General features: G+C 41.2%; 2 protein-coding genes across 2 annotated transcripts; one reads left to right on the forward strand and one right to left on the reverse strand.

The window, feature by feature from the left end:
- Positions 1-3,148: 3,148 nt before the first annotated feature.
- Positions 3,149-7,536, forward strand: LOC115829386 (zinc finger protein 436). Its single transcript, XM_030793522.1, has 7 exons — positions 3,149-3,152; positions 3,830-3,999; positions 4,239-4,322; positions 4,453-4,545; positions 4,764-4,874; positions 5,104-5,227; positions 5,364-7,536. The coding sequence occupies exons 1-7, from the start codon at positions 3,149-3,151 to the stop codon at positions 7,055-7,057; spliced, it is 2,280 nt and encodes a 759-aa protein (XP_030649382.1). The 3' UTR covers positions 7,058-7,536.
- A 1,733-nt stretch (positions 7,537-9,269) lies between these two features.
- LOC115829483 (uncharacterized) lies at positions 9,270-21,826 on the reverse strand. The gene is made up of 20 exons (XM_030793637.1): positions 21,796-21,826; positions 20,786-20,988; positions 20,545-20,649; positions 20,323-20,418; positions 19,079-19,189; positions 18,423-18,546; positions 17,541-18,096; positions 17,001-17,059; positions 16,565-16,820; positions 16,218-16,411; positions 15,672-15,897; positions 15,308-15,483; positions 14,853-15,102; positions 14,537-14,646; positions 13,787-14,048; positions 13,193-13,299; positions 11,310-11,559; positions 10,723-10,844; positions 9,693-9,951; positions 9,270-9,435 (listed from the first exon to the last, which is right to left on the reverse strand). The coding sequence occupies exons 1-20, from the start codon at positions 21,824-21,826 to the stop codon at positions 9,270-9,272; spliced, it is 3,663 nt and encodes a 1,220-aa protein (XP_030649497.1).
- Positions 21,827-27,023: the final 5,197 nt, after the last annotated feature.

Below are 27,023 nucleotides of genomic sequence, written 5' to 3' on the forward strand. Positions count from 1 at the left end.
TATTCAGGTCTGTGTTGAATAGAGCTGCAGGAAGGTCAGTATGTGAGTCTTGGTAAATTAGAATATACAACATGCCTGAAATTATATAGATCAATACCAGTCAAGGACATGTGGTAGCACACTGCAGTTTATGGCTCTTTAAATGAAAACAGAGGCCACAGTAACAGATATGCTCTGGGATTCATTGTTAATTTACTCTGTGGCTGTTAAATCGCATATGTATAATTAACATTCATTGCAACCAGCACACATGCACTGACACCAACACAGACACATATACATACACATACACACTCACTGATAGAGAGAAAGAAAAAGAGAGAGCACAATGATTATCATTTCACAAAAAGCAGAATGAAATACATACACACACACACACACACACACACACATACATATAATATCAGTGTGTGTATGGGCAATCTAAATGACTACATGGTTCAATGAAACGGATATTTAGAATGCATTTGTATTTGGAGGGCAGAGGTATAATAAACATGATGAAATAGGACACCTGTACTAATTAATGCCACTGAAAGCTCTTCTCATCGTTACTGATTCCACAGTCCATTAGATCTGGTCGTACAGGCATGTCCAGGGAGATCGATCATGTATGTAACACACAGGGCCACAGAGGGAAAATGCTGTGTTTCTCTCTGTCTGCTGTGAACCTCCTCCAGCACAAATTCTGTTTTATAGCACTGGCTGTGAGAACAGCGATAACCCAGGAGAGAAAATAGCGTTAAAAATAGTGTGTGTGCGGAATGATTTGTTCTTCATGTTCCCTCACTCACTCACTCATTTTCTAAGCCGCTTGTCCTAATTAGGGTCGCGGGGGTGATGGAGCATATCCCAGCGCTCATAGGGCGAAAGGCGGGGAAACACCCTGGACAGATCGCCAGTCCATCGCAGGGCAGACACACAGACAAACACACTCACACACTCATACCTACGGGCAATTTATTGTCTCCAATTTGCCTAACCTGCATGTATTTGGACTGTGGGAAGAAACCAGAGCTTCTTCATGTTCCGGCACAGTAATTTATACGTGCAATTACTGCCGTTTTCAACTGTCAAATGTGCAACGAACAGTGCATTTACGTGTGTGATGTTCCATGTAGATGTATATTTCACTTTGGCATAAGATGAAAAGATCATACATTATAGACATAGCCTACAGGAAAATACATTATTACAGAAACAGGTATAGAGTAGCACATGAAGGAAAAGAGGCAGATTCCCATTCCCATTTCCACAAATTATACATTGTACAGAATAATTCCGATTCTTGTAAATTCTTATAAAGAATTTACAAATCTAAAATGGAAAACAAAGGAGGGCCCTTTATGGGGTGCCTTTATGGTTAAAGGTTGCAACAATGTAATTAAATATCACCAAAAAACTCCCTCAACTCATTTTTAAATTGTTTAGTGGCAACACAGCTCACGGAACAAATGCTGGTCAGCCGAGGTTGCGCTCAATAGTTGCTACTTCATTATCATTTTTAAGCAGTGTCGCAGGATTGGCGCATTATGTGCCTTAAGGTCAGTAGATACACAGGAAACCACTCGACATCTCTCACAGGGATGACACATAATTACAGGGCCCAAAAATAGAGCAGTATCTCCTGTTGCAGGTGGTATAAATGGCTCGCTGAACGCTTAGGAAATGCCCCTCGCGCGTCCTAATCGACAGCCATTCTACCTCAAGCCCTTCAGCCACCCCCGCACTCGTTACCGTCTCTTCCGCTAATTAAACACGCTCGTGAATGCTACAGTCGAATTAAGCAAAGGACAGCTCTCAATAAATTCAAACAGCGGAAGGTAAAGTTCATTGACTCTGCATGAGGATGCAAAAATATCATTCGTGGTTAATGTAAATTAAATGAGGATCCATTTGTGTGGTCCCGTCTTTATAAATCGCTGTCTATTTTAAAGTTCATATAAAGAAAAGAGTTTGTCAGCTGAGTTACAGAGTATTGTTAGAAGCACATACATGTGGAAATCCTAACCCTCATTTTCGAGGTATTCATTTTGGGTATTCTCGGAGGGAATTTCTCTGGTATATTTCTGTGTATTCTAGACCAAACCAGAGGGAGTCAGTCCTTCTCAGGAACAATTCCATGGCTTGTGGACCCTGCATATATGCAGCTGAATCAGGTGAGATTTGTTTTGTGCAATAACAGCTTGAAACCTAAACTCAGACATTTAACATTAGGTAAATCACATATTGATGTGAAACAGCTCTGTCTTACAACAGAACTAGAGAAAAGGTTTTTTTTTAATTTATTAATAATTTAATTTTAAAGAACTTTTAGCTGTTTGGGTGAAATTTATTTGCAGAATACACGTATCAAACCACACACCAAAACTGCTAAAAACAATGCTAGTTACCACTTTAATGACATTAAACTCAAACTGCTTATCTTTGAATAATCAGTTATGGTTTTAGTCCTGTAAATTTGTGGTTCTGTGGATTCAGAGAAGCATCCTGTCTACGATGAAAGTTTCTCCTTTAAAAAGTGATTATCAGACAGGTCGCGGTGTCTCCAGCTGAAGCAATGAAAGAGCAGTTTATCGTACTGGTGATGTGAAAACCAGCGTAGGAGACCTTTTTCAGTAGTCCTATAGTCTGTCCCATATACACCTGTCTAGAGTTCCAGAGGAATACACATTGTCTGCACCCTGTGAGAAATGTGCCTGTCTCCTAAATGAAAAGAGCATTAAATGATATTATTTCTACATTACTTAAATATGGTTGAGGGTTGCTCATGATTTTGTTTCTCCCAATTTAAACTGAAAATAAGATTAGGTGATTCAATTGAAATATTTTTTTTATTCTGATGTAAAAGCGGTCTCTGTCGACCTGCGTCAAAACAGTGATTTTCAGTGGAGACCGAATGATGGCAGCATTCGACTCGGGACCCCTGGACTGAGCTAATGGATGACGCCGAAGAAGCCGCTATCGTGCCCGTGTATTTCCGGTTTTAGCATGGATGTTCGTTTCTGTGTTCAGTTCGACAGCAGTCTGTGCACATCTAAATAGTAGTTCTTGTCCAAGTTTTTTTGATATGCATTTTACGTCGATTTATACTAATAAGTTTCTTTAAAAATATACAATTTTGAAGAGCATTTTTCCGGGTCGGGACATGGGTGAGTTGTTTTCGTACGTAAGCTGGATTAGCAAAAAGCTAGCCCTGTGCTATGTGGCGCGTTATTGGTGAAGCTAGATAGCAAAGTAACTTGTTAAAGTTATTATGAGGCGCTCAAGTCTTTATAACTCATGTTGCTATGCTATTACTAATTCCCAGTCTCAACACACCCAGCTCGAATTTAAGCTACGTTGTGTGTGGGCTGTTGGACAAAATGACAAAGAATCAAGTGGATAGAATACTTTGCTGTATTGCTATGACTTTTTTAAGCTAGCGCGGCAAATAACCTGTTTTGGTTTGAAATTGAGTGCCGAAAAGGGTACATAATTGTTCTCTTCGCTCTAAACGACTGTCCCCCCTCATTTATTACAGGAAAAGTAATTCTTGTAATTGGTTTAGAGTAATTTGGCCAGTATTCTCATAAACAGCAGGATGTATGAGCAGTATGACAAAAAAGTTTAGTTTAGAATACACGCATTTTCTGATAGTTTCAAGTCTAGCGCGCAGATAAACACACGGTACACACTGTTTTTTAGCGTTCAAAGTAATACTTACATGCCAGCTCTAATAACGCATGGTTAGGCATTATGTTAATATTAACAGCAGCGTGTACTTAACATGTTCTTTTTTTCTCTATAATATCAGGTTCATATCTCCCGCTCTCCTCCTTGCGCTTAGCGGTGCCACCTTTGCGACTTATGTCCGCATTTATGTGGCAAGTAATTCAGACTCGTAACGTAACGCACTATGGCAAACTGGAGCAGTTTGTGAGGTTGGTGGCAGAGACGGTGCCGGAGCTGATGAGTCAAAATCAAATGAACAAACTGTCTGTCGAATTGCGAAAAAGGGTAAGAGTCGGCAGGATAAAACTAGGCAAGCTTTTTAGAGAAACACAGTCTAAAAAGCAACAAATTCAGTTTTTTCTTATGTCAGTCTGTGTATTCTGCATTCAGTATTCTTTCTTCAGAGAAGAACTATGTAAGCTGGGGTCTCACTGTGGTTTTGTTAGATTAAGATACTGGAAGACAAGTGATTTTTGAAGTTATATCAGTATGAAAAATGATGTTCAACTTGTGTCTCCATTAAGGTGATATTGGAGCTCTGTCATAAAGATGAATCATTTAACCCCATGATTATTCAAGCGCACTTGGACACACTTCACAAACTCATAGTAAGTATTTTATTTCAAAACAGGTTGTCATAGAGAGTCCCCACTCTTCTATACATACAGGTTTTCTCATTTGAAAAGTTCAGATGAACTCATGTAGACCTTTTGTGTTTATCTGATGAACCAATCACAGGGTAAGGATGAAGACAGCGTAATTCATTATAACTTCATAAAACTGGTCCGTAGCATGCTGACAAATCCCACGAAAAGAGAAGACTTCTTTAAGGTCAGCCATATATTATGTATATTTTTCTCTTTTTTGTTTGTTTGTTTGTTTTCCTATGAGTGATAGCCAAACATTTTATTCTGTCCTTTTCTGTGTGATTGTACACTGTACACTTCAGCAAGATTAAGGAAGTTAATGATTGTTTCAGTTTTTTAGAGCTGCCATTGTGAGACTGTCATGTATAATGTTGTGTATTGTTGTATTGTGTTTTTCTCTAGAACACTTTTCCCATAGAGTATGGGTCTGGTTATGATGCTGCACTGCAGGAGCTGTCATGGGAATTCCTCTCAAAAGTAGAGGAGTTGCTATTAGTACCAAACCTCAGAGAGGTGGGTCGCATGGCATGGTGAAAAGGCTGCTTGTATGTTTAGATTTATGTTGCCAGGTGTTACATGTTGGTGAGAATATATCCACTGTTAACCTAAAACCGTAAAATCATTAAGTTTAGTTTATCAGTACAGCACTATTGTTTAGAATTCTAAGTGATGTACTGTTCTTTTGGGGTTTTTTCCCCTCACTGTTGTTTTTTTCACCTCTGGCTTTTTTTTTTCTGTTCAGACTGCCTCACGGCTCTATGACGCTGCCTCTGCTGTGGAGGACATCGTACAGCCTCTGTCAGACCCTGCAGATCTGAAGGATCTGCTCCAACACTGCAAATCCATTCGTCGTACTCAACAGAATGGTACGCCACACTCCGCTATTCCCTCTGACATTGTGTCAAAAACAGTTCACGACCAGTTCTCGAGCAGTTTTGCTTTGTGCAGATACATTAACTCATTTCCCTGATGATTTTTTTTTTTCTTTAATCTCTGCTCCAGTGCCCTCTGTGATTTATTTGTCTGCCCCATCTCTGGAGGGGGAGCTGATTGCCTTTGAGCCTGCCAGCTGTGGACAGTCTGATTCTGAACAAATCACCACCAATATAATGAGTCCAGGGGGCTGCAGTGATGCTGGAGACTGTGAGCCATTCACAGAAAACATAGAGTTTGCTACGATTTGTAGTGCTGGAGAAAGAGAAGACAGCGGGGAAAACAATCCCGCCTGTGAAGAACAGAATCTCCAAATCCACCTGACGGAGGGAGCCACCGAAGAGATAGCGGAAATACAGACTGTATCGGAAGAAACAACGCAGCTTGAAGTACAACAACAGGCTGTGAGCCTGGTCTCCAGTCCAGTTACCACAGCGATTCCTTCCTCTTCATCGTCAGTAACGACGCCAGTTGCCACCATTGTTCAGATTGGTAATCCACCAGTGAGGCAGGTAAGCCTGGAGCAGTGGATCTCTGAAATTGCCGGAACCATCATCTCTCTGCCTGTCCTGCCGCCACCTCCTGACAGCGACACGGGAAAGAGGATTTTCTCTGGTGACATGTGTCTGGGACAGAATGTAGAGATCTCTGATGAAGGGACCACCCATGAAAAGGCTGTTATTCGCAGGAAGACTAAGTCTCCACAAACATCCGATTTTTCTCTGGAGTCTCAAATAGTTGCTGAGTCTGAGACAACGCAGGAGATCCAGGGAAAGCACACGTGTACAGAATGTGGGAAGGAATTTCGATATGGCTGTTTGTTGAAAGATCATTTGCGCACTCACACTGGAGAGAAACCATTCCAGTGCGCGGACTGCGGAAAAAGCTTCCGGTGTCTCAGCTTCCTGACCAATCACCAGAAGACCCATTCAGATGGGAAACCGTTCAAATGTACAGAATGCGACAAGACTTTCCGGAAACGTCCCGACCTAGTCAAGCACTTGCGTGTCCACACAGGGGAGAAACCGTACAAATGCAACATCTGCGGGAAGAGTTTTTCGCAGGGGACGTATTTGAAGATTCATCGGGAATGCCACACTTCTCAGAGTCTTCACCGTTGCCCTCACTGCGATAAAAGCTACCCAACGGCGTTCAAGTTGGCCATCCACGTTCGATACCACTTCATGGAGCGCTCGTACCAGTGCCACCTGTGTGGAAAGAGCTTCATCTACGCCAGTTTACTGAGAAGACACATGGGCTACCACATCAGTGAACGCCAGTTCCTCTGCGCCATCTGTGGAAAGGCCTTTGTCTACTTGTTCGACCTGAAGAAGCATCAGCGAAATCACGAGAAGCCACGACCCCGGGTCTCCTGCACTGTGTGTAATAAGACGTTTGCTGGAAACGAGATGCTGCGCAGTCACATGCGCATTCACACGGGGGAACGGCCATACCACTGCAAGGAGTGCGGGAAGTCCTTCTCCCAGATAGGCAACATGAAGAGACACCAGCGCGTGCACACCGGCGAACGACCTTTCACTTGCGAGGAGTGTGGGAAGACCTACAAGCATTCGTCCCATCTGAAAGACCACATGTTGAGTCACACAGGGGAGAGACCCTGGCAATGTGAACAGTGCGGAAAGAGCTTCAAAACTGCCGAACGACTGAAGAAACATGAAGGGACCCATTTGGGCGAACGAGCGGAACGCAGGAGGAGTTACGATCAGACTCGAAGTCGCAAGAAACTTGAAACCAAAAACTGATTTTCAGTTCGGATAGCTTGGACTTTTTCACCCTCCCATGTCCCAGTTACCTAAGTCCAGTAAGGAAAAATAAGGCACGGTCACTTGAGGCAGGTCAAGTTGCATCCACACAAAAGAGGACTCTCCCTGTGCTTGGTGCTGACAGAGATAGTAATGAAACAAAGTGTTGTGTAGTTGTATTTAATGTGAATCTTTGTTCTCACTTCTCTAATGTGAAATGGCTGTAAACAATATGAAATTCATAGGAGGGTCAAGTGGCCAATCAAAATATTCCTTACCCATAATCCTCAGCTTTACAGTTGTACGATCAGTATATCAGTGGAACATAGATTTTGAGGTGAGAATTGGATTTGGTATATAGGGGCCTGTTTTCTGTAGTATTTTTTTTTGCAGAATAGAGCGTTTCATGACTTTGACATGAATTTGAGAACACATGAAGTTTGGTTTTGAAAACTATAGTAAAATATGACGATAAAAACATCAGTTCATTTTCCCCTCACACTGTAATTACTTGAGTTTTTTTTCAAACCATATACAAAATTGTAACAGTAATTCAGCTGTTGGTAGTTTGCAAGGGAAATTGCACAGATTATTTTGTTTACTGTCAATAATGCTGGTTTCTTGAAAACAATAAATTAGCCTGAGAAATAACTGGTGTGTGTTCTCACTGTTATTTCAAAATATGCATTATATAAATAGTTACAGATATAGTTCTCTGTGTTTTTCAGATAAAATTGTCCCTTTCTGATTCTGGCACTGTATTTAGCAAAAAAAAAAAGTATTATCAGTTTTGCATCTAAACAGTCCATGTTAAGTTCAGAGTTCTCTGGTCAGGAACTTGTTGCAGGCATTTATCTTTTTGCAGGACTGTAACAGCATTGTGATCTCAGAGACAGCCTGTTGTCACTAGATGCTCTGGGAAAACATATTTTTATGTCTCATTAGCAGAAATTTCACCATTAATCCTTTAACAAACACCATTTTTTTATTTACCAGTGCATCATAACAATAAATAAAAATGTAAAGAAAACCTATTCATTTGGTATCATATTTGGAAAGAACAAATATGTACAAACAGTACACAGCCCAGTCATTTACTGCATAAGGAGGAATCAGTTTGTCTTCCATTTCCTTCAGCTTTAGAGCTCATTACCTGGTATTATAGATCACTCCCAAGGCAGTGGTACCCATGGATACTTTAAACAGATTGCTTTTGAGTGGCATTTCTCTGACACCCTGGTTAACTTAAACATCTCATTTTTCCTCATGTACTCATCCTGTGAGCTTGGCAAAATCTAGAAATCTGCTGGAGGTCACACTGTCATTGAGACAAAATCTTAGTCGATAAAATGAAAATAGACCCTTTCGGATGATGCTGCCACCTTAAACGAAAGTGCAGTCAAAACTGGTGTTGACCATATCCAAACACCATTTGACTTTTTTGTTTGTTTTTAAAGCTGTCCTGTTATTACCTCCTGTTTAATGACTTCTTACACAATATAACTTTCATCCTTTCAGCAGCAGCTCAAACAAACAAACAAACAATTACAAGTCTTTGTTTTATGAACACAACTGAGGCGTTCAGAAATCCTGAACTCTGTTTTGAGGAATATCTTTCTAAATTCACATAAAACTGAAACTATCAATGCAATACTTCAAGTAACATTCATGCATACTATTTTCCAGCTGTGCTTTAACGACTGCCAGACACTTCAGGTGCCACACACACGTTGTATCACCAGCTTTGTGGCATTTTCTCCAATCTGCGGTGAAAGAGTGAAAGTTCTCAGTATTAGTGTGAAAGCCTCATTAAACAGTAACCACAGCCTCCCTCTATAAACCTCATTTTGAAAAGCAGTGGAGATAAACGGAAACAGCGGCAAGGACGGCGGAGAGGAGATGTGTGTGAATCAGAGTGAATCTGTTGTCAGATTCCAGCTGTCAGCACTCTTCAGGCCTTCTGGAACTTTTCTCAGCATCACAAAATCTTCAGGAAATCTTACGACTCACTGGTACAAGGTGATCCTATATTCAAATACATAAATAATAAAAATATTTAACTGCAATACTAAGAACTCGTATTTCCATCTATGTTTGTCTGAAATCAGTTGCTAACACATTTTAAGACAAACTGTGTATAACATATGTATTTATACATCTGTAACAGTGAAACATTTCAGTGAAATCCAAATCTAACAATATTTACTGGTATTTAATCACCTGTGGTTTCTCCTTGCACAGTGCTGGTTACAAGCGTACCCACAGCAGGTTCAGTGGTATTTTTCAACTCCTCAGACTCTGTTTTCATTTGACATCCGTTTCCGAATATCTGTGCCAACTGATCGTAGAACTTGCATTCAATGTGCTCACCACCATTTCTGAGTTTCAGAGACGAGAAAAAAAGCCCTGTAAAAGCTATGTTTGTTATGGGATAGCAATTGTACCACCTCAAAGTACACAAAGTGTACAAATCACTCGCATGGAACCCCTGTTTGATTATATCCTTATTTAAATCCTTTATATGTTTAACATTAAAGTACTGCAGACAAATACAAGCACAACAAAGCATTGCCTTTGTTACCAAATAAATTTGAATTTTGGCTGCTTTCTCTCTGAGTGTTGTTGCCTTGCTAACCTGGAGCTTTCTACAGAGTGGCGGAAGCTGGCCTTGAGTCTCTTCACTCTGGACTGACATTGTTCAGCTGTTCGGTTGTAGCCTTGTTCGGCCATAGCCTGGGAGATCTGGGAGAAAATGTGCCTGTTTTTGACACACCCCCTCAGGTTGTTCTGGACCTGTTCGTTCCCCCAGATATCGATGAGGACCTGAGTCTCACTGTCTGCCCAGGGCAGTTTGGGTCCGTCAGATGCATGTCGGCTGGCCAGGGCGGGGGATTCTAATCAGACACATACACAATTACATCAACAATCTCTCTCTGACAGCATGGAGCAGACAAACATGTCACTCTCATTTACTTTTTCCAACAGAGATTAAAAAAAGGAAAAAAAACAGGCCTCTCCGTGTACTTCTGTTCAAACAAATAGCAATAACGAAGAGTATGTTAAAAAGGGAATGTGGCTGTAACATTGCTTGGTTTTGCACGTTGTTAATCAGATGAAATTCTAATTTTATACCTATAACAATATGTTAATTATTTCCCTCTCTGAGTACACTCTCTGGCTCAGAACTTACTTGCTTATCCATGGTGTACGGACGTGTGTATTTTGTAAATCTAGTCTTTTGACTGAAATGATAATTCGGATTCAAAGTGATCAAGGAACACTGAGGAAGGCTTAACATTACCCTCACAGAGACTCTGAAACAGGGAGTGCCTTCATTTCATATCACATTCATTCACATCAAACAATGCTTTTTCAGCTCCTCTTCTCCATCATATGACTTTAAATTTTAAAAAGAGAACTCTCAGCATACTGATAAAAAGTGCACTGTAAAACTAATTTTTCAGAAGTCTACATTACTGTATGACATTTGCTTTGATTTAGCTTCAGTGAAGGTCTTGTGTTGAGTTTACCTTAATGTTTGAATGCACAAATCTCGAGCCAACAGTAACAGAACAATCATCTATATAGTATAACACTGTCTTTCAAAAAGCAAGAAATTGAAAGGGCCTGTCACGGACATACTGGCTACAGCATGACTGAATTACCTGGTTCAGAATCAGTGATGGATTCTAGCTCACTAGGCATGCTGGGGTCGTCCGGTGGTGTGTCGGTGGAGATCTCCTTTAAAATGACCTGCTCCAACTGCTCATAGAACTTACAATCCTCTCTGAGACAGGTTTCACACAAAAATAGCACCATTACTATACACCACAGAATAACCTGGAATTGCAAATGAAAATAATGTGAAGACACCGAGGTATTGGAGGATACTGATCACAGGTTTGCATTCAGGATTTTAAAATGTCTGGCTTCCAGCTTCCAAAACTCCCTAAAAATATGCTTGTGTCACTCTTTGGACCATGGGCTTATACATCATATGGTTTATATTTAACCAGTACGTTCACATGGTTAATAATTATCCTAAATTTCATTTGGAAAACAAATCCCAGCTTCACATATGAGATGAAAACACCTTCATTTTTCAAATTTCCACTGAGGAGACTGAGAAAGAGTTTGGACTACAAGCCCAGATCACTTTAAGAGGGACGCTGTCAGACAGCCGGTCCTTAACAGCACACATTTACTAGGAAATGACACTGACTCTTAAAACCAATAAACACTGGGGCAGTACCTCTCCCGGTAAAAGCGGGCCTTGAGCCGCTTGATCCTGGTCTGGCACTGTTCTGCCGTGCGGATGAAGCCCTGTGCCGTCATGCGTTTGGAGATGTGTTTGAATATGCGTTTGTTTTTCAGGCAGCCCTTCAGATGGTGCTGCACACGGTCCTCTCCCCATATGTCCAACAGGGCCTGGGTCTCCCGGTCGGACCACGGCATTTTACGGCTAGACTCTGCCACCGCCCTCAGGGCCGCGCGCTGGGAATCTGAAACAGAAATGATGACAAGACAGAACATGAAACACAACGATCACACTGCCACATACTTCAACATCTGTTTGAGTTTGCTTTTGTTTTGTTTTGTTTTTTATCTTCAAACTACTTGCTTTACCTTTTACTGGGAAAGGTAAAGTGTGGTTATTTAACAAAGCCATCTGCTAACAGACACTTCAAATTTCCATGGCTTTTGTGACTGGGCAGCTTAGTTACTGGTGACTGTGGACATAAGATCAAAACTGAGGTGAAAGTGTTAAATCAGCTTACTTTTACGTTTGCCCAGTCCACTGCAATCTCATGATGGGAGCCCACAGGATATTCTTTCTTTAACAATGCTACACAATAGCACTCTTGACACTCCAGCTAAACACGAGTTTGTTTACTAGTTGTCAGGTTTCAGGTTTGATCAGTGGAACTGGGCTTGGATAGTAATTTAAAACAGGGTTCTAAAGATTTAAACAACCTGCACTCCTTGAGTTTTCATCATTATTTCTCCATTTTATACTTATATCATCAATTTAAAACGTTCAGGTACTTGTGTCAAAACTTAACAGTTTCTGTTGCTTAGCAACAGATGTTATATAACTGTGGAGCAGCATTTGCATTGGCAGTAGTTGCAGTGCAAACTGACAAGACGTACGTGTTTCCTGGTCAGAGGAGGCCTCCATGCATATGTCGCCCCCGGAATCAACGAGGTCTATGTCCCGGGAGGAGCAGTCATTTCCAAGCACTGGTTCCAGGAATCTATAGTATCTGAAGAGTATGGGCTTCCCTCCTTGCCTATCCAAACAGAAAGGGAAAAAAAATTATAGAGTTATATTCACTAACAGTGGTACACAGTCCTGGCCATTCAGTTTGGAGTGGTGTGCCTTAGTCAAACACATTACCTAAACAGAAACCAAACCAGGTCTGGATTCAATCTGCACTGGGGTTTTGTACTGACCATAGACTATAGTCCCCAACACCAAGGTTAAATCTTTCACACTTACATCCTGCTGTTTCGACATCGCCGATACGTCTTCCTCAGTTTGGTGACTCTCTTGTGACATTGCTCGGCTGACCTGGGGTATCCCATGGCCGTCATCTTGTCAGATATTTCTGCGAATATGTGTCCGTTCCTGATGCACCCCCTCAGGCTCTCCTGGATCTCCTTGTTTCCCCAAATTTCAATCAGGGCAAGAGTCTCAGGCTCAGACCATGGGCTGAACTTGACCCCGTCGGTTCCTGTACCAGAACAAATAGAGCATTATGCCTCTTGTGAAAGCATTAACACCTTTCAAACCAAAGCTGTCTCGATGCTAGAATAGAATAACTATGCAAACTGTTGGTAAATTGTCACTGGGTTATCATTTTCACTGTAATTCTACCAGTCTAGTTCTTTTTTCAGATGTTTTTCAAGATGCAGAGAACAATTATGCATTTCTACGGACACAGCAGCTCTTCACAACTATCCGTGATCTGAATGTTGGACACACGTTGGAAACTCTAATCCAGCTACCTGGGTTAATGAAAACAGAGTTTCCACCTACGTAAGTGTGGAATTGAGCCATTGCTCATGCTGTAACACAGGCTGTTATAGATAACGTATTTCACACAGAACATGAAGCTCATGGCTGGCTTGTACCTTCTTGGTCATCCTTCTCATCAAAGATATCAATGGACAGGGCCTCGTAACCCAACACTTGCTCAAGCTGGTCGTAGAACTTGTATCCCACTTTATCTCTTCCACATCTGGGAAAAAACAGTTATTTATATATAAAAAAGTTATTTATATTCAGTGTTTGACATTTAATATTTCATGGAAGTTTTCATATGCTTGAGACAGTATTTGATGTTTGTGGATTTTGCTCAGCACCACAACCTCTGGATAAAAATAGTGAAGAGAGAAAGCCAAAATATGCTGGTGGTATTCCAAAGAACACATGACTACTCAACATCTGGACAATATAGGCTTTATCAAATACCAAATCTACTGACTCCTTCACAGACAGGGTTTTAAGAGTAGTCTGTCTACCAGTCCCATAGAAGGCCCTACTACCAAACGTCTTGCATCTTCCTAAAATAAAAACAACTAACAACTAATCTCCTATAGAAGAGAACATATTTATTTCCTATAGAAGAGAACATATGTAGTGTTTCTGTTCTCAGACAGACTTACACAACATGAAATAACACACACACAAAACTAATACAAAGAGACAATCCAGATCCCACTTACTTTTTCCTCTCATAACATTGGCGGAAGTTCTTACGAAGAGTTTTCACCTTCCATCGGCACTGCTCTGGAGATTTCAAGAACCCTAGTTCATGCATCTTCTCCGAAATGTCGGCGAACACGTGGCCGTTGTGGACCACCCCTTTCAGAGCTTTCTGGATCTCATCCTCAGCCCAGATGTCAATGAGGGCCAGCGTCTCTGGGTCCGACCATGAACCTGAGGAGGTTTTTTCTGGAGCTGTGCTGCTAGCTGCCTCAAGAACATCTGCAAAGGGAACAAGAGTTTTGTGGAAGACAGCATGACTAAATTTACTCTCTGTTTTTGCGTGTTTGGGAGCTTGGATTAAATACAAAGTAGTCTTGCTAATTCTACATCATTCTAATCTAATTTATATAGCAAATGTGATTACATATGTTTTTGCCGTACATCCATGTATGTGAATATACAATGAGCGACACATTTCTATGTACACCTCTGTAGTAGCAAGCTGAACCCCTGTTCTTCCCCCAGAAGCATAGTCACGGCATTGATGAGGATACCAAAAAACAGTGGGACACACTGTTGAAATGAAGGATGTTGCATCAGCAGTAATGTGTTGATATTCTGTGGCATTCAAACCTAGACTAGTACACATATACTGTATATATATATGTAAACCTTGCAGGTGTGGTTGACACTACAGAGAGGAAATTTTCATAGAATGGAATAAAGAGTAGGTGTAATCACAGCACCTTTGTCTGAGTTTGAGTGACAGCTGGACTCAGTCTCTACAACCACTCTCTTTTTGGTGGGAGGGTTCTTCTTGAGGATCTCCTCCATCAGGCCATAGAACTTAAACTCCACATGTTCAGCCTCAGGGAGACTACGGACAGCAAAGAGAAAAAAAGTGGCATTCATAGAACACACATACAGATGCAGTCTTAAACTGTATTAGAATCATTTTTACAGAGGGATACAGACACATTATGGAGACATTATTTCATTTTCCCATTTGCTAGGAATATTCCCATTTGCTGGCTATGAGACACAGATGTGTGACACAGGTTCTGGGAGCAGGCCTTGTGTTACCTCAGGCTATCACGGCACTGCCGGTAGCTGAGTTTGAGCCGTTTGATCCTGGTGTGACATTGTTCCGACGTGCGGGAGTAGCCATGAGCGGCAAGCTGCTCTGAGATTTCCGAGTAGATGTGTCCATTGTGTGGGCAGCGCCTCAGGTTCTCCTGGACTCTCTCATCTCCCCACAGCTGCAGGAGGACGAGGGTCTCTCCGTCTGACCACGGCACCTTCTTCCTCTCATCCGTCATATTGAGCGCTGCCTCTGCGGAGGAGAAACATGAGAAAACCCTTACTCTCATCTTTCTCCAGGTGAGTGACAACCACACCACAAAAACAAAGGCAGGCTGTCTGAATCCGTCCATTAGTCTTCCTGATGGCCTTTTTAAACATCTCAAACCTAAGAACGTAAGATTAGCACAGCTATTTTCATGTAAAATTCAATTCATACTATGCAAAAATTATCATACCAATTTCCTGGTAAGAGTACACAGGGAATTCACTCTCTGCTGACTCCTCATTTTTAATCTCCACATCCCTACTGGAGGAATCTTCTGGAAAAGTCCCATGGACATGCAAGTCGTTCTCCAGAATCTTCTCCATCTGGTCATAAAACTTAAACTCAACTTGCTCCTGTCCCTCAACGCTGCATTTTTGGGGGAAAGCAAATTCAGATGGGTGATATTAACACGATACATAAACATATGTACATATATTTAATACAAAATACTTTTGATATTTGAGCCAGCTGTTAAAAGGAGTTGGAACAGATCCATAATACGCTGAAGAGACGACAAAATTTCATGCATGACATATTAACGGCGAGCGACTCACTTATTGTTCTCGTAACAGTGTCTGAAGCTCAACTTTAGTCTCTTGAGTCGTGTCTGACACTGCTCTGCTGTTCGGATGTAACCATACGTGGCCATTTTCTTGGAGATTAAGGCAAAAATGTGGCCGTTCTGGTGAACCCCTCTCAGCTCTCTCTGAGTTTTGTCCTCACCCCAGATACTGATCAGGGTTCGCGTCTCCAGGTCTGTCCATGGAACATTCTTGGTGCCTTGGACATACAAGACAAAACAAAAGTAACTGATTAAAAAAAGTAGTTGAGCTGGTTATGGTTATATAAATCTGGTACAATGGTGTGCCTGAAAAAAATGTTTGGCTCTCCGGGACTGGGAATTAACCCACTTTCCTCAAAATTTCCTTCAAGTGAAACACCCTGTCGTAACAATGCAAAAACATCTTGGAAAGGTTCAACCCTTTGTACTGACACTACGAAGGAATACTGTATTTTATTTGGATGTAGATTTGGCAAGTATTTCAAAATAAATAAAAAATAGAGTATTTGCAAGTGCAGTTAAGTGCTAAGAAAAGTACCCTCCAGTCCCGAGTGGCCAAGAAGTTCCCATTTCTCACTGTCTGTGTCTTCCCGCTCTCCTGCCGACTGTTCGCTGACAGAGATTTCCGGAATGCTGTGTGCGAGTTCAGGGACAGAAGACGAGCTGCCTTTCCCCAGTATTCTCTCCAGCTGGTCATAAAACTTACACTCTAATCGCTCTCCTCCACTGATGCTTTTATTTTGATCCAATAGGAGAAAGAGGAAAAAAAAATATGGATCACCCATATGAATTACAATAGTAGGAATGTCTGCTGGTATCTGAAGTGGAACACAGATTAATATTTGTTTTGGATTTTTTTATGATATAATAATATATGCCACTGACTTGTTCTCATAGCACTGGCGAAAGCTCATCTTCAAACGTTTGATCCTGGTATGACACTGTTCCGCTGTTCTCAGGAAACCTCGCTCATGCATCTTCTTGGAAATGAGATTAAAGATGTGACGATTTCGTAGACAGTCTTTCAGGCTCCGCTGGACACAGTCTTTACCCCATATGTCTATGAGGTTCAGAGTCTCTTCCTCAGACCAGGGGATTTTAGACGCATCGCTCGTCGTGTGGTAAACTGGCTCCTGGATGTCTAAGCAAACCAGAAAAGTTCTGTGAATGGGCAAATGTTGTCGTCTGATTTTGTGACCAATGAAGCTTATTTTTCTACCATCAAACTACAAACTAAACATAATTTAAAGTCTTTTTTTTCCTAATGTCTCTGACAAAATATCTTGTCAAATTGGACTTGATAGACGGTGAGTCAGTTCACCTGTGTATCCCCCCCATGGATATATGAAAGGAACCTCTCTGCTCTGCTCTCTAGGGCTGCTATAGGTATAGGAAAAAATACAAATAGACAAATCTTTTAACACAAATATATGAAATATATTAAACAGACAAAATACATAAGGCTCCTAATGCAGAGTGTCTGCTATAATAAATAGGTCATAGATAAACAAAATAAACATAACAATAAACAGAAATAAAAATGTCCACCTCTCTGCAGATTGCCACCCCCGTCTCTGTCATGTCACCAATGGGATCCTAAATGTCAACCGCTTTTCAGTGACCCAAACGATATTTAATCATACTATTTAATATTTATCAGGTTCAAGACCAATTTTACACAATCCTGTATGATTCAAATGAAAACAACAAAATGTCACATAATGTTTGTAATTTCACACATAAGATAACCTGTCTTAATGGGAAATTAGGAATTTACTGGCATCCTTCAGAGTAACTAAAACACACACACGGATACATGTTTAATGTCAAAAATAACATTTGCCCCTCTCAGAACTCTTACCTTGTTTCAGTCAAGGGCTGTTTGAGGGGCGTTTCATAACAGTCTGTCCGTTTTCTCTTACGGGATGAGTCCTGACCGGTCCCATCTGGCCATGCGTCTCCACCATTCGGGGGGTTTTCGCTACACTTCCTCTCTGAATTTCTCTGATCCACATTCCGAACTCTCGCCCTGGGTAGAGACAGGTCCAAGAGAGGAGGGCTAGGGGACGACAAAGGCTGCTCTAAACAAGAGGACTCCACAAACAATTTCTCTTTCTCCTCCTCTTCTTCTTCCTCTTCTTCTTCGTGACAGAGTCTCATTTCTTCACATGGCCATGTCCGACCTCTCACTTTTCTCTCCCTCTCTTGTGTCTCCTCTTCCTTTTTTACACTATCGTTAGCTCTTTGGTGGTCATCCAGAAATTCCAGACTCTCCTCTTTGTCTCCACCATCAAATTCAGTCCCGGATTCAGACTGCTCCCCGGAATCCATGTGATCAGAAGCGATAACAACCCTGACGAGGGGAGGGAGTGACAGGGTGGTGAGGATACAGTCATCCGAACAGGACGGAAGAGTATCTGTCACACAGAGAGACAAATGAAGTAACGTGAACCCAAGTCACACTCGAATGAATGACAGAGACACTTATAACTCCTGTATAGCCAAATGTTTCTGTTCTGAAAATGACTGGGGAAAAACAGCGGCACCCATAATGGGTTTTCCAGGCAGAATCCAATCACTAGTTGGACATAGGAAATGGATAAGCAAACGACGCCAAGACAAGGTGTAGTCTGGTAAATAAACTGTACTCTTTATTCCTATGTTAATCATTCATATGTTATTTATTAGTCTCTGTGGGAATCTCTGTCTGTTCTAAGGAAACAGAGAGGTAAACAGGCTGTACCATGCATAGCAAGATGTCCCATGTCTCTATAATGCTGAAGCAGACTTCTCGCGTGCTCTGGGATTGTAACCGACTGCAGGCACTCCTCCAGGAGGGTGGGGGCAGCACTGAGTAATGAAACTATCTGACAGGGGATTTAAATTTAAAAAAAAAATCACCATTTGTTTGGCTTAAACGGTATTAATTAGTTGTGACTGAATGACCTCCAACAAAAGAAGACACAGTAATCAACCAATGAGACTATGAGCAAAGATTATGTCCTAAATTTAGAAACATATTTAATATTATTTTTGGGTCTGTGTCTTCTTCAGCCTCCATTTCAGTGAGTCTCTGCTCTGGAGGTTGTAGATGGCCATGCAGGTTTGAGCTCAAGCCCTGCACTAACACATCAGATTCAGACAAAACCATCTCAAGGAAACTACAATGTTAGATTTGAGTTAGAATTAAGATTTGGAATGGAACCAATTTATGCAGGGGTCCGCCCCCTGTGACTGTCTTCTCCAGCTGTGCACTTGTGTCTCAGTGAATGATCTGGAGAGATAATTGTTTATGGCCATTAAAATCGCTGCAGTGGAAGTTTCAATGTCATCTTCCACAGAAGTCTCTTTGTTCGTGTGGCTTGTTAGGGTTTAGTGTCTGAACCTTCTCTCCGGTACCTGTGTAAGGTCTGGCACCGGGATCAGCTGCTCCAACCTCAGCAGGAAATCAAGCATCAGTCTCTGAAGAGCTTTGTCAAATTTGCTGCCATATTCCACAGGGAAAATATTCTAGAGGGAGGATGGGAAAGAAAGAGGGATCATATTTAAAACAGCAATGGAAAAAGAGTAAAGAAAATGAATAGAACATTCAAATGCATAATTACACAGCACTTGGCTCCACTGGAGAGTATTTCTGTGTTGCTAGCAGGGGTTTGATCTGCTAAACTGGCAGTAGTGTCACTATAACTTGCTTGAGGACTCTCATTACTGATGCACTGTTTATCAAAACCCTATGATACTGGTGGTCACCCTGTCATTTTATAGTCTTGAGCAAGATCCACCAAGCGTTAGAACTAGGGCTGGGCGACATGGCCTAGAAATAATATTGTGATATTTTTAGTCTATATCGCAATACTTGATATATATTGCGATACTGTGAAATCTCCTCTAAAGCACTTCATAAATAGTCAACGTAACCCTTTGATGCATACAATCACACCAGTATGATGATTCCAGTAGTCCCTGCAGCATATGTCTGCATTAAAAAGTTCTTGTTCATATTCATTAGTTGTTTTTATTAGAACAATTTTAAACTTGCATGGAAAAAGGGGGAAATCACAACTAAGTTAAATTTAACAAAACAGTATTTCTTCAATGTCTTCCCTGCAATACCCAGACCACTGCCAGACGATGGACCCAGTGCTGTTTTTTTCAGAACCAATTCATCCACCTCCATCTTCTATTACTGTTTCTGAACTCAACACGTATAAACTCGCTTTGGTGCTTCACTTCTTTCGCTCTCTCCAGGCTCCTTCCCTGTTCCCTCCAGATACAAAAACACACGTCTCACCTATGTCACACACACTCGCCCAGGAGAGTGGTCTGGATGGGCAGGCAAGTGTGTATGTGTGATGTATCTATGTGAGTTTTTTTCTTTTTGTATCTGTGACAGGGAGAGAGCCATAGGAGAGAGGGAGAAAAGTGAAACGCCAAAGCGAGTCTCGTGCCGGCAGCTTAAAAAAATTACGTGATAATTTGTACTCGGTCTTCGCGATATAGTCATTTACTACATCGCATGTAGAACAAGCCACGATATATTGAGCATATTTGAAATATCGCCCACCCCTAGTTAGAACACATGTATGTGACAGTCAGGCTGATGCATTGTAGTGGTAGGCCTGAAGTGGATGACGTGTAAAAACCTGGAAGAAGTGGTCTCTCTCGACCGGGTCCTTTACGAGGGTCTGAACAAGCTCTATGAAATTGGCCTCAGAAAGCTCCACGTCCTCATTAATGACCTGAAACAGTCAGAGATGGTCAAACAAACGTCTTGAAAACCACACCTCTTTCTTTTTTTCCTCTCTCTCAAGAGCGCTACATGTCATCTTTTGTTGAGTATGTGTGTGCATGTGTCCCTGTCTTACTTCGTTGTCTGTGGTGCCTAAGGACAAGGTGTGAAGTCGGTCGAGGTGAGACTGCACAGTTTTGAGGTCAGTTGGGTGTTCACTCTGACACAAGTCCAAAATAAGCTGTGACAAAAACAGGACACAAGTCACTTATATCCAAAGCACAGACTAAAGCTCACAGAAAAGGTCCAGTATTTTCACGTTCACCCTCCGTCTAAGGGCACTCTTACCCGAATGTTTTAGTCAAGATTTCTCTTACCCTGGCACGGAGACCCAGGATCAGTTGAGCCCTCTGGTGATAACTCAACAGTTCTGGGACAGCCCCTGTTGCCAATGTAACAAACTCCTCCAGCATCCCATAGTGCTTCACCTGTCCTTTTTCTGCCACCTGCCACATGGCTGCACAAAGCAGCCTCAAAGGTGGAACCACAAAGCGAAGTAAGGGAAGAGGCAAAACTGGGACTGAGAAAACAAACAGAGAAAGTTCAATTTGAAAACGCCCTCTGATATCTATCGGTATTTCAACGGTCACGACTTCAAATCACTGCGGTCTTGCTTGGAAGAACGAAGCGAAGTAAATAATGAACCGATCTCGTGATTTGAGACATGCATCTTCCCTCTATTGACAAGGCACTTATATTGTAGCTACTTGTAACCAGATTCTAATGTCCTGAACGGCACAGTCCTTTAGTGCTCACACGGCCAGTATTTACCATCTTAACAAATCGCTGATCAGTTAACATTGTGAGTAGCGTTGTTAAACAAAGGACGGTCTTGTTTACATTGTCACATGGTAACTGAAGAGAGAGAGAGAGAGTGATTGTGGGCGTGCGGGATTTAATACAACCGGGCAAACTAAAATATTTACTGTATGTCTGGTAACTTTTGAGGACTGTCTAAAAACGCCCTAAAGGCATCACAGTACTCGCCGCTACTGTAGTGTTTCGAGTAAAACGTGACTATAACATCATTGTTCACTGCCTCATGCTGTCCTATTATAAAAGCACGCAGAATCGTGTCATTTGGCCACTAAGCACTGTCGCTTTCAAAGTATGAGGTAGACAGGACAACGTTTACAACTAAGACGATAGTGACAGGCAATAACAACAAGCTGTTGCTAAGGCTTAAAAAATGATAAGACTTTTAATAGATCCTGTGCGAGCTAAGACCTTAGCACATGTATCTTTTCCATTAGGACGCAAGCTAGTTGACATGGGGTGTTCACAAACACGGAGGTGGGCTACTTGCAGAAATAACAACGATACACACCTTCGGTCTCTTCTTTACACCGAGTGTTCATCTTTTCTGAACTTCAGACTGAGTCAGAGCATCCGAGATTTAAAAGAAATACCCAAAGCAATTCGTGCACTGTCTCCAGTGGTACATTTTTGACGAAATCCTGGGAGTCACATTAGTCACTGATTAAGTACTTGAAACGCAAGTATCAGTCGAACTGTGCCCTTTAAAAGCTTGACTTGGTCAAAAACGCCCCTCAGACATTTTTTTCTCTTTAGGCTAATAACAGCTCTTTTAACGACAGACATTCCAGTCTAATCCGCTTCGGTCTGGTTCAGACTTATTTGGAAGCCGACTTCTCCCTCTGGTGGCGCAAAACCACCTCAGTCAGGTTTTGCAAGACCACCACACATACGATACTTCATTGTCAACCTCTTCCGGGTCGCTTTTCACAGAAATGAATTAAAATCACATCTTAATATGTTCATACGTAGGATTAATTGTGCTTAATTACACGATGCGAATTGACGGTTATATTGTTGGTGGGTTTTGCCAGCCGTCTTTGGGGATTGTTGTCTACACATAAAACCAAATTTAAGGCTATATGCACTTATCAGAAGAAGGAGCTTCACAGGGTCTACATTTTTCTCTCCTGCTTAAAGCCAGTCAATTCCAATATTAAATAAATAATATTAATACTTATTGTTGTTGTTGTTGTTGGTGTTGGTGGTGGTGGTGATGATGATGGTGTTGGTGATCTTTTTTGGGCAGGTGGGGGGGGGGGGGGGGTCCTAGTTGCATATTATTCTGTCTGGTTATATTTTAGTCAAGTCAAGCTGGAGGATCATTTTTGACAGAGTAGTGGAGGAACCGAAAGATTTGGAACACACTGTTGTGATGCTGACTTTGACCAGCAGGTGGGGTTTCTCTAGAGATACTGGGAGCAGGGGAGTGTCAGATGTGGTCCGAAGAAATTCAGCGAAGACATTCTGCGACATCAGGGGGTATTCCAGAAAGCAGGTTTAGTGAAAACTCAGAGTTAGTTTACTCATAGTACATAGTAAACCTCCTAATAGAAGGGCCCTATGGCTTTGTTTTTCTGGGAGAATGAGGCCATATGTCTCTTCTATTAGGAGGTTTACTACTTACTCTGAGTTAACTAACTCTGAGTTTTCACTAAACCTGCTTTCTGGAATACCCCCCAGTTGTACATGCATTGCTGTTGCTCTCTCTCTCTCTCTCTCTCCTTAGCTGTCCCGCTCTCTGTCCCTGTCTTTCTGCACATCTGATATTCAGAATTAAAATTAGTTTGGTAATTTTATAGCCAAATTGACTTAAACATCATAAAATGTGTCCACTCTTTACACTCAAGAACAATCCTTGCTCTGATGATCAATAGTGAGTCTGAGGATAATAATTCATGTTTAAACATTTTTTTAGAGTTGTTAAATCTAAGAGTTAAAGTGATGTTTTTTATCCATCACTAAAAGAGTGACTGATAAATACTGGTGCAGAAGTGTGTTTACTGGTGTGCTGTTTGTATGTAACTTGATGCTAATCTATCAGGCTGGCGGAGTCTAATGGCATTGCTCCTGTTGAGCATCCTGCTGTGAACCAGAGAACAAAAATCAGTCACAGAGATGTGTGCGCGCGCGAGTGTGTGTGTGTGTGCATGTGTATTGATCATCATATGATCTCATCTGTTGTGTATTAAATCACATGTATGGAAATGTTGTGTAAAGGTGTCTTTAAATGATTATTCTAAAGTCTCTCTGCTTTTATGTGTTTCAGAGGAGATGGAGACACTGGACAACTATGACAATGACAACTATGATAATGTCTTAGTACAGGACAGAGTCCAGACAGTGTGACAAGTGAGTCTCTTGTCTTTAGATTCATCTGTTCTTTTTCTTCACTGATCACACAGACAGCTCTCTCTATCACTATAACACTGCTTTGTTCTTGTTAACTTTTATGGTTATTTTGTTGTTGTTGTTGTTGTTGTTGTTGTTGTTCCATCACTGGGCAATGTCAAAATGTCAGTTTTCATGACTTTTGTTAACTTTTTTTTCTCCACTTGCCATTCAATAAACACCATTTGACTGTATCTGTTAGTGCCTTTATCTTTAAATCCCAGGATACTGTGGCGTCTTCTCTCCGTGTTCCATTATCAATTTCTCATTCCTTCTTTAAGTACAATCAATTGTTCATTCATTCATTCATTTTCTAAGCCACTTAACCTGATTAGGGTTGTAGGGGTGCTGGAGCCTATCCTAGTGCGCATTGGGCAAAAGACGGGGAAACACCCTGCCCGGAAACATCGCAAAGCAGACACACAGACAAACACATTCACGCACACATTCTGGAAACCCAAGCAGACACGGGGACAACATGCAAACTCCACACAGAAAGAACCCTGGCCACTGGCTGGGAATCAAACCCAGGATCTTCTTGCTGTGAGGCGACAATGCTACCCACTGCCAACCTCAGTTAATTAAAATGTATGAAAAACTGCTATGGGAGTGACATGTTTTACAATGTTTTATGTAAGTAGGAATGTTGTCTCTGTAAATCTGCTGCAGTATATAAGAGTTTTCTCTCTTTTTTATCAGCTAAACTGTATATATCCTCATGATAAGAATCTCTCCATCTTGTGGGACCAAACTCTTAGGCTGTTGGAGCCAAATGACAGTCCTGATGCTGAGCTTTCTGCTCTGAACCAAAAACCACAAAGAGTTACAGGCGCAGCAATCGTCTTGATGTGCACCCAAGAGTGTGTCTTTGTGTGTATGTTTGAGTTGGGAGGTGGGTGCATGAGTGAGCCCAGGACAGTGTGTTCATGTGTGTAAGACAGAGTGAGCAACAAACAGACGCACAAAGAGAGAGGAAGAGAGAGGGAGGAGAGGGGGAGGAGAGGGGGAGAGTTGTGGGGGCAGAGACTGTTGATATGCATCTCCTTAAGGCTGACATGTGTGTTCTTAATCCTGATCATTTTATTTTGATAAATGAACCATAAACTTAATGCTTTTTATTTCATAAACAATAATAATTTTTGGATTCTGGAAAATCTGGAAAATTTTAGTCATACATACACACACATTCACTCACATACACAAACACTCACAGACACAGGCACCAACATATTCCCTCTCACACACACAAACATACACACATTCACTCATTCTACATGTCAATTCATATATACACACACACACACACACACACATACAGTATATATATACACACACACACACACATACATACATACATACACACACACACACACACACACACACACACACACATATATATATATATATATATATATATATATATATATATATGATCAATACACAATGATGTGCACACACACACACATTCACTTGTGCACAGACATCCACTTGGTCAAACGCACAGGTATACACATTCACTTACATGCACTTACATCACAGACAGGCCTACACGTCCAATCCTACTCATAGATTATTCACTTTTACACGCAAGGGCCTGAACGCTCACGCATGCACACATTCACTTATTCATACGACCTGTCTCAGACCTGTTACAGTCTGACAGGCTTTTAAAAATGCATTAGCCAGTCCAGGGCTGTGTTTTTTTATACCTTTCAACTACAACAATGCACACTTGTTCCTTTGAATCATCAGTAGTTTGTAATCCAAACTTTTCCCATGTCAGTAGGTAGAGAAAAGTCTGCATTTATGGAAATAATACCCACTTGCTATTTGATTCATGTGGATGCTCATGAAGAAAGAATGAAAATAGAGATAAAGAAACAGGGGGTGTGAAGGGATCAGGTTTAAGGTAACAGGAAAACTCACACACTGGGTGAGAGGAGACAAAAGGTCAAAACAGCTACAATAATAATAACTCACACGTCACCAAACAATCACCCCAAGTTCCCCAAAGAAGAAGTATATACACAGATAAACCATTACTTAGAATTTCCTTAAGAAGAGAGACACACAGGTAATTCATAACACTGATGAAGTATCAGGACATAAAACATAGCACTTTCATTAATACACATCAAATGATAAACACAACAATAAGTCACCCTTTACACCCCAAAATAAACTATAAAACCAAACATTATTAGTTGAAGTGTTGGTTGTAGGGCCTCTGCTGCTCTAAGGTGTTCAGAACTGATTTTGACAAAAAAAAAAAAAAATAATAATAATATTAAGATAAAATTAATTCACATAGTGACTTAATGTATGAATATGAGAGTGAAGAATGATCAGACAGATCTCTCTTTATAAAAAAAGTTGTTCTGGACACCACATTAAAATTAATCAATGTGTCGGTAAGGCTCAGCATACTGTGTTGTCATCTCTCATGTTCCTTTATCCATTTCTCATTCATTAACTCAATTCAGTTGTAGTGCTACCTCACTGGTAAAGGAGTTACATATTTGATCATGTTTTATGTAAGTTGAAATGTGGTCTCTGTAAATTTGCTGCAGTGTAGAGAAGTTTTCTTTCTTTTTTGTTTTAACAGCTAACCTGTACATGTCCTGATGATAAGAATCTCTCCATCTCGTTGGACCAAACTGTGAGGCTGATGGAGCCAAATGACAGCCCTCATGCTAAGCTTTTTACTCTGAACCAAAAACCACAAAGAGTTACAGGTGCAGCAGCCGTCTTCATGTGTATGAATGTATGTGCATGTCTGCACTAATGTGTGTTTGTGTGTGCGTGTGTGTGTGTTCTGGAAGTTGCATGTACCCAAGATGTATGTGGATGTGTGAGAGAAAGTAAGAGAGAGAGAGACATACACAGCCAAAGACAGAGGGAAGAGAGAGGGAAGGATTGCAGAGGGATATGTGTGTCTTTAATGCTGAAAACTGTAATGTGATGAATGTACTTTAAACATCTTGCTGTTCATTTCATAAACACTGACACTAAACATTTTTTCTTTGGAAAATCATACATCATTGACATGATTGACTTTTATGAGAAGACTGTGTGTGTGTGTGTGTGTGTGTGTGTGTATGTGTGTGTGTGTGTGCATGTGTGTGCATGTGTGAGCGTGTGCACGTATCTGCCTCCTTTCAGTTTTGTGACTCTCTCACTGCTCTGATGTGTCTTGTCTCTCCTCAGACAGATAGGAGGAGGAGTGCTGTTCAGCAGCGTTGGTGATATTTGGATATATTTGGATAAAAACCAACAGTGTTCTCTGATTTGTCAGTGTATCTGTTTGATGGTTTCCTTTAATCTCTCTAATAAGGCAATAGTGAGTGT

The sequence above is a fragment of the Chanos chanos genome, chromosome 1 (genome assembly GCF_902362185.1).
Source record: "Chanos chanos chromosome 1, fChaCha1.1, whole genome shotgun sequence".
NCBI classification, from domain to species: Eukaryota; Metazoa; Chordata; class Actinopteri; order Gonorynchiformes; family Chanidae; genus Chanos; species Chanos chanos.

Bases quoted from the DNA above. Each gene is read 5' to 3' on its own strand.
- LOC115829386 (XM_030793522.1), top strand. The intron at 4,000-4,238 runs GTAAGAGTCGGC...GTCTCCATTAAG, and splicing joins CTGTCGAATTGCGAAAAAGG to GTGATATTGGAGCTCTGTCA. The intron at 5,228-5,363 runs GTACGCCACACT...TCTCTGCTCCAG, and splicing joins TCGTCGTACTCAACAGAATG to TGCCCTCTGTGATTTATTTG.
- LOC115829483 (XM_030793637.1), bottom strand. From the start codon at position 21,826: ATGAACACTCGGTGTAAAGAAGAGACCGAAG. The intron at 19,190-20,322 runs GTTTTTACACGT...TCCTCCCTCTAG, and splicing joins AGAGAGACCACTTCTTCCAG to AATATTTTCCCTGTGGAATA. The intron at 15,484-15,671 runs GTGAGTCGCTCG...CCAAAAATGCAG, and splicing joins CACTGTTACGAGAACAATAA to CGTTGAGGGACAGGAGCAAG.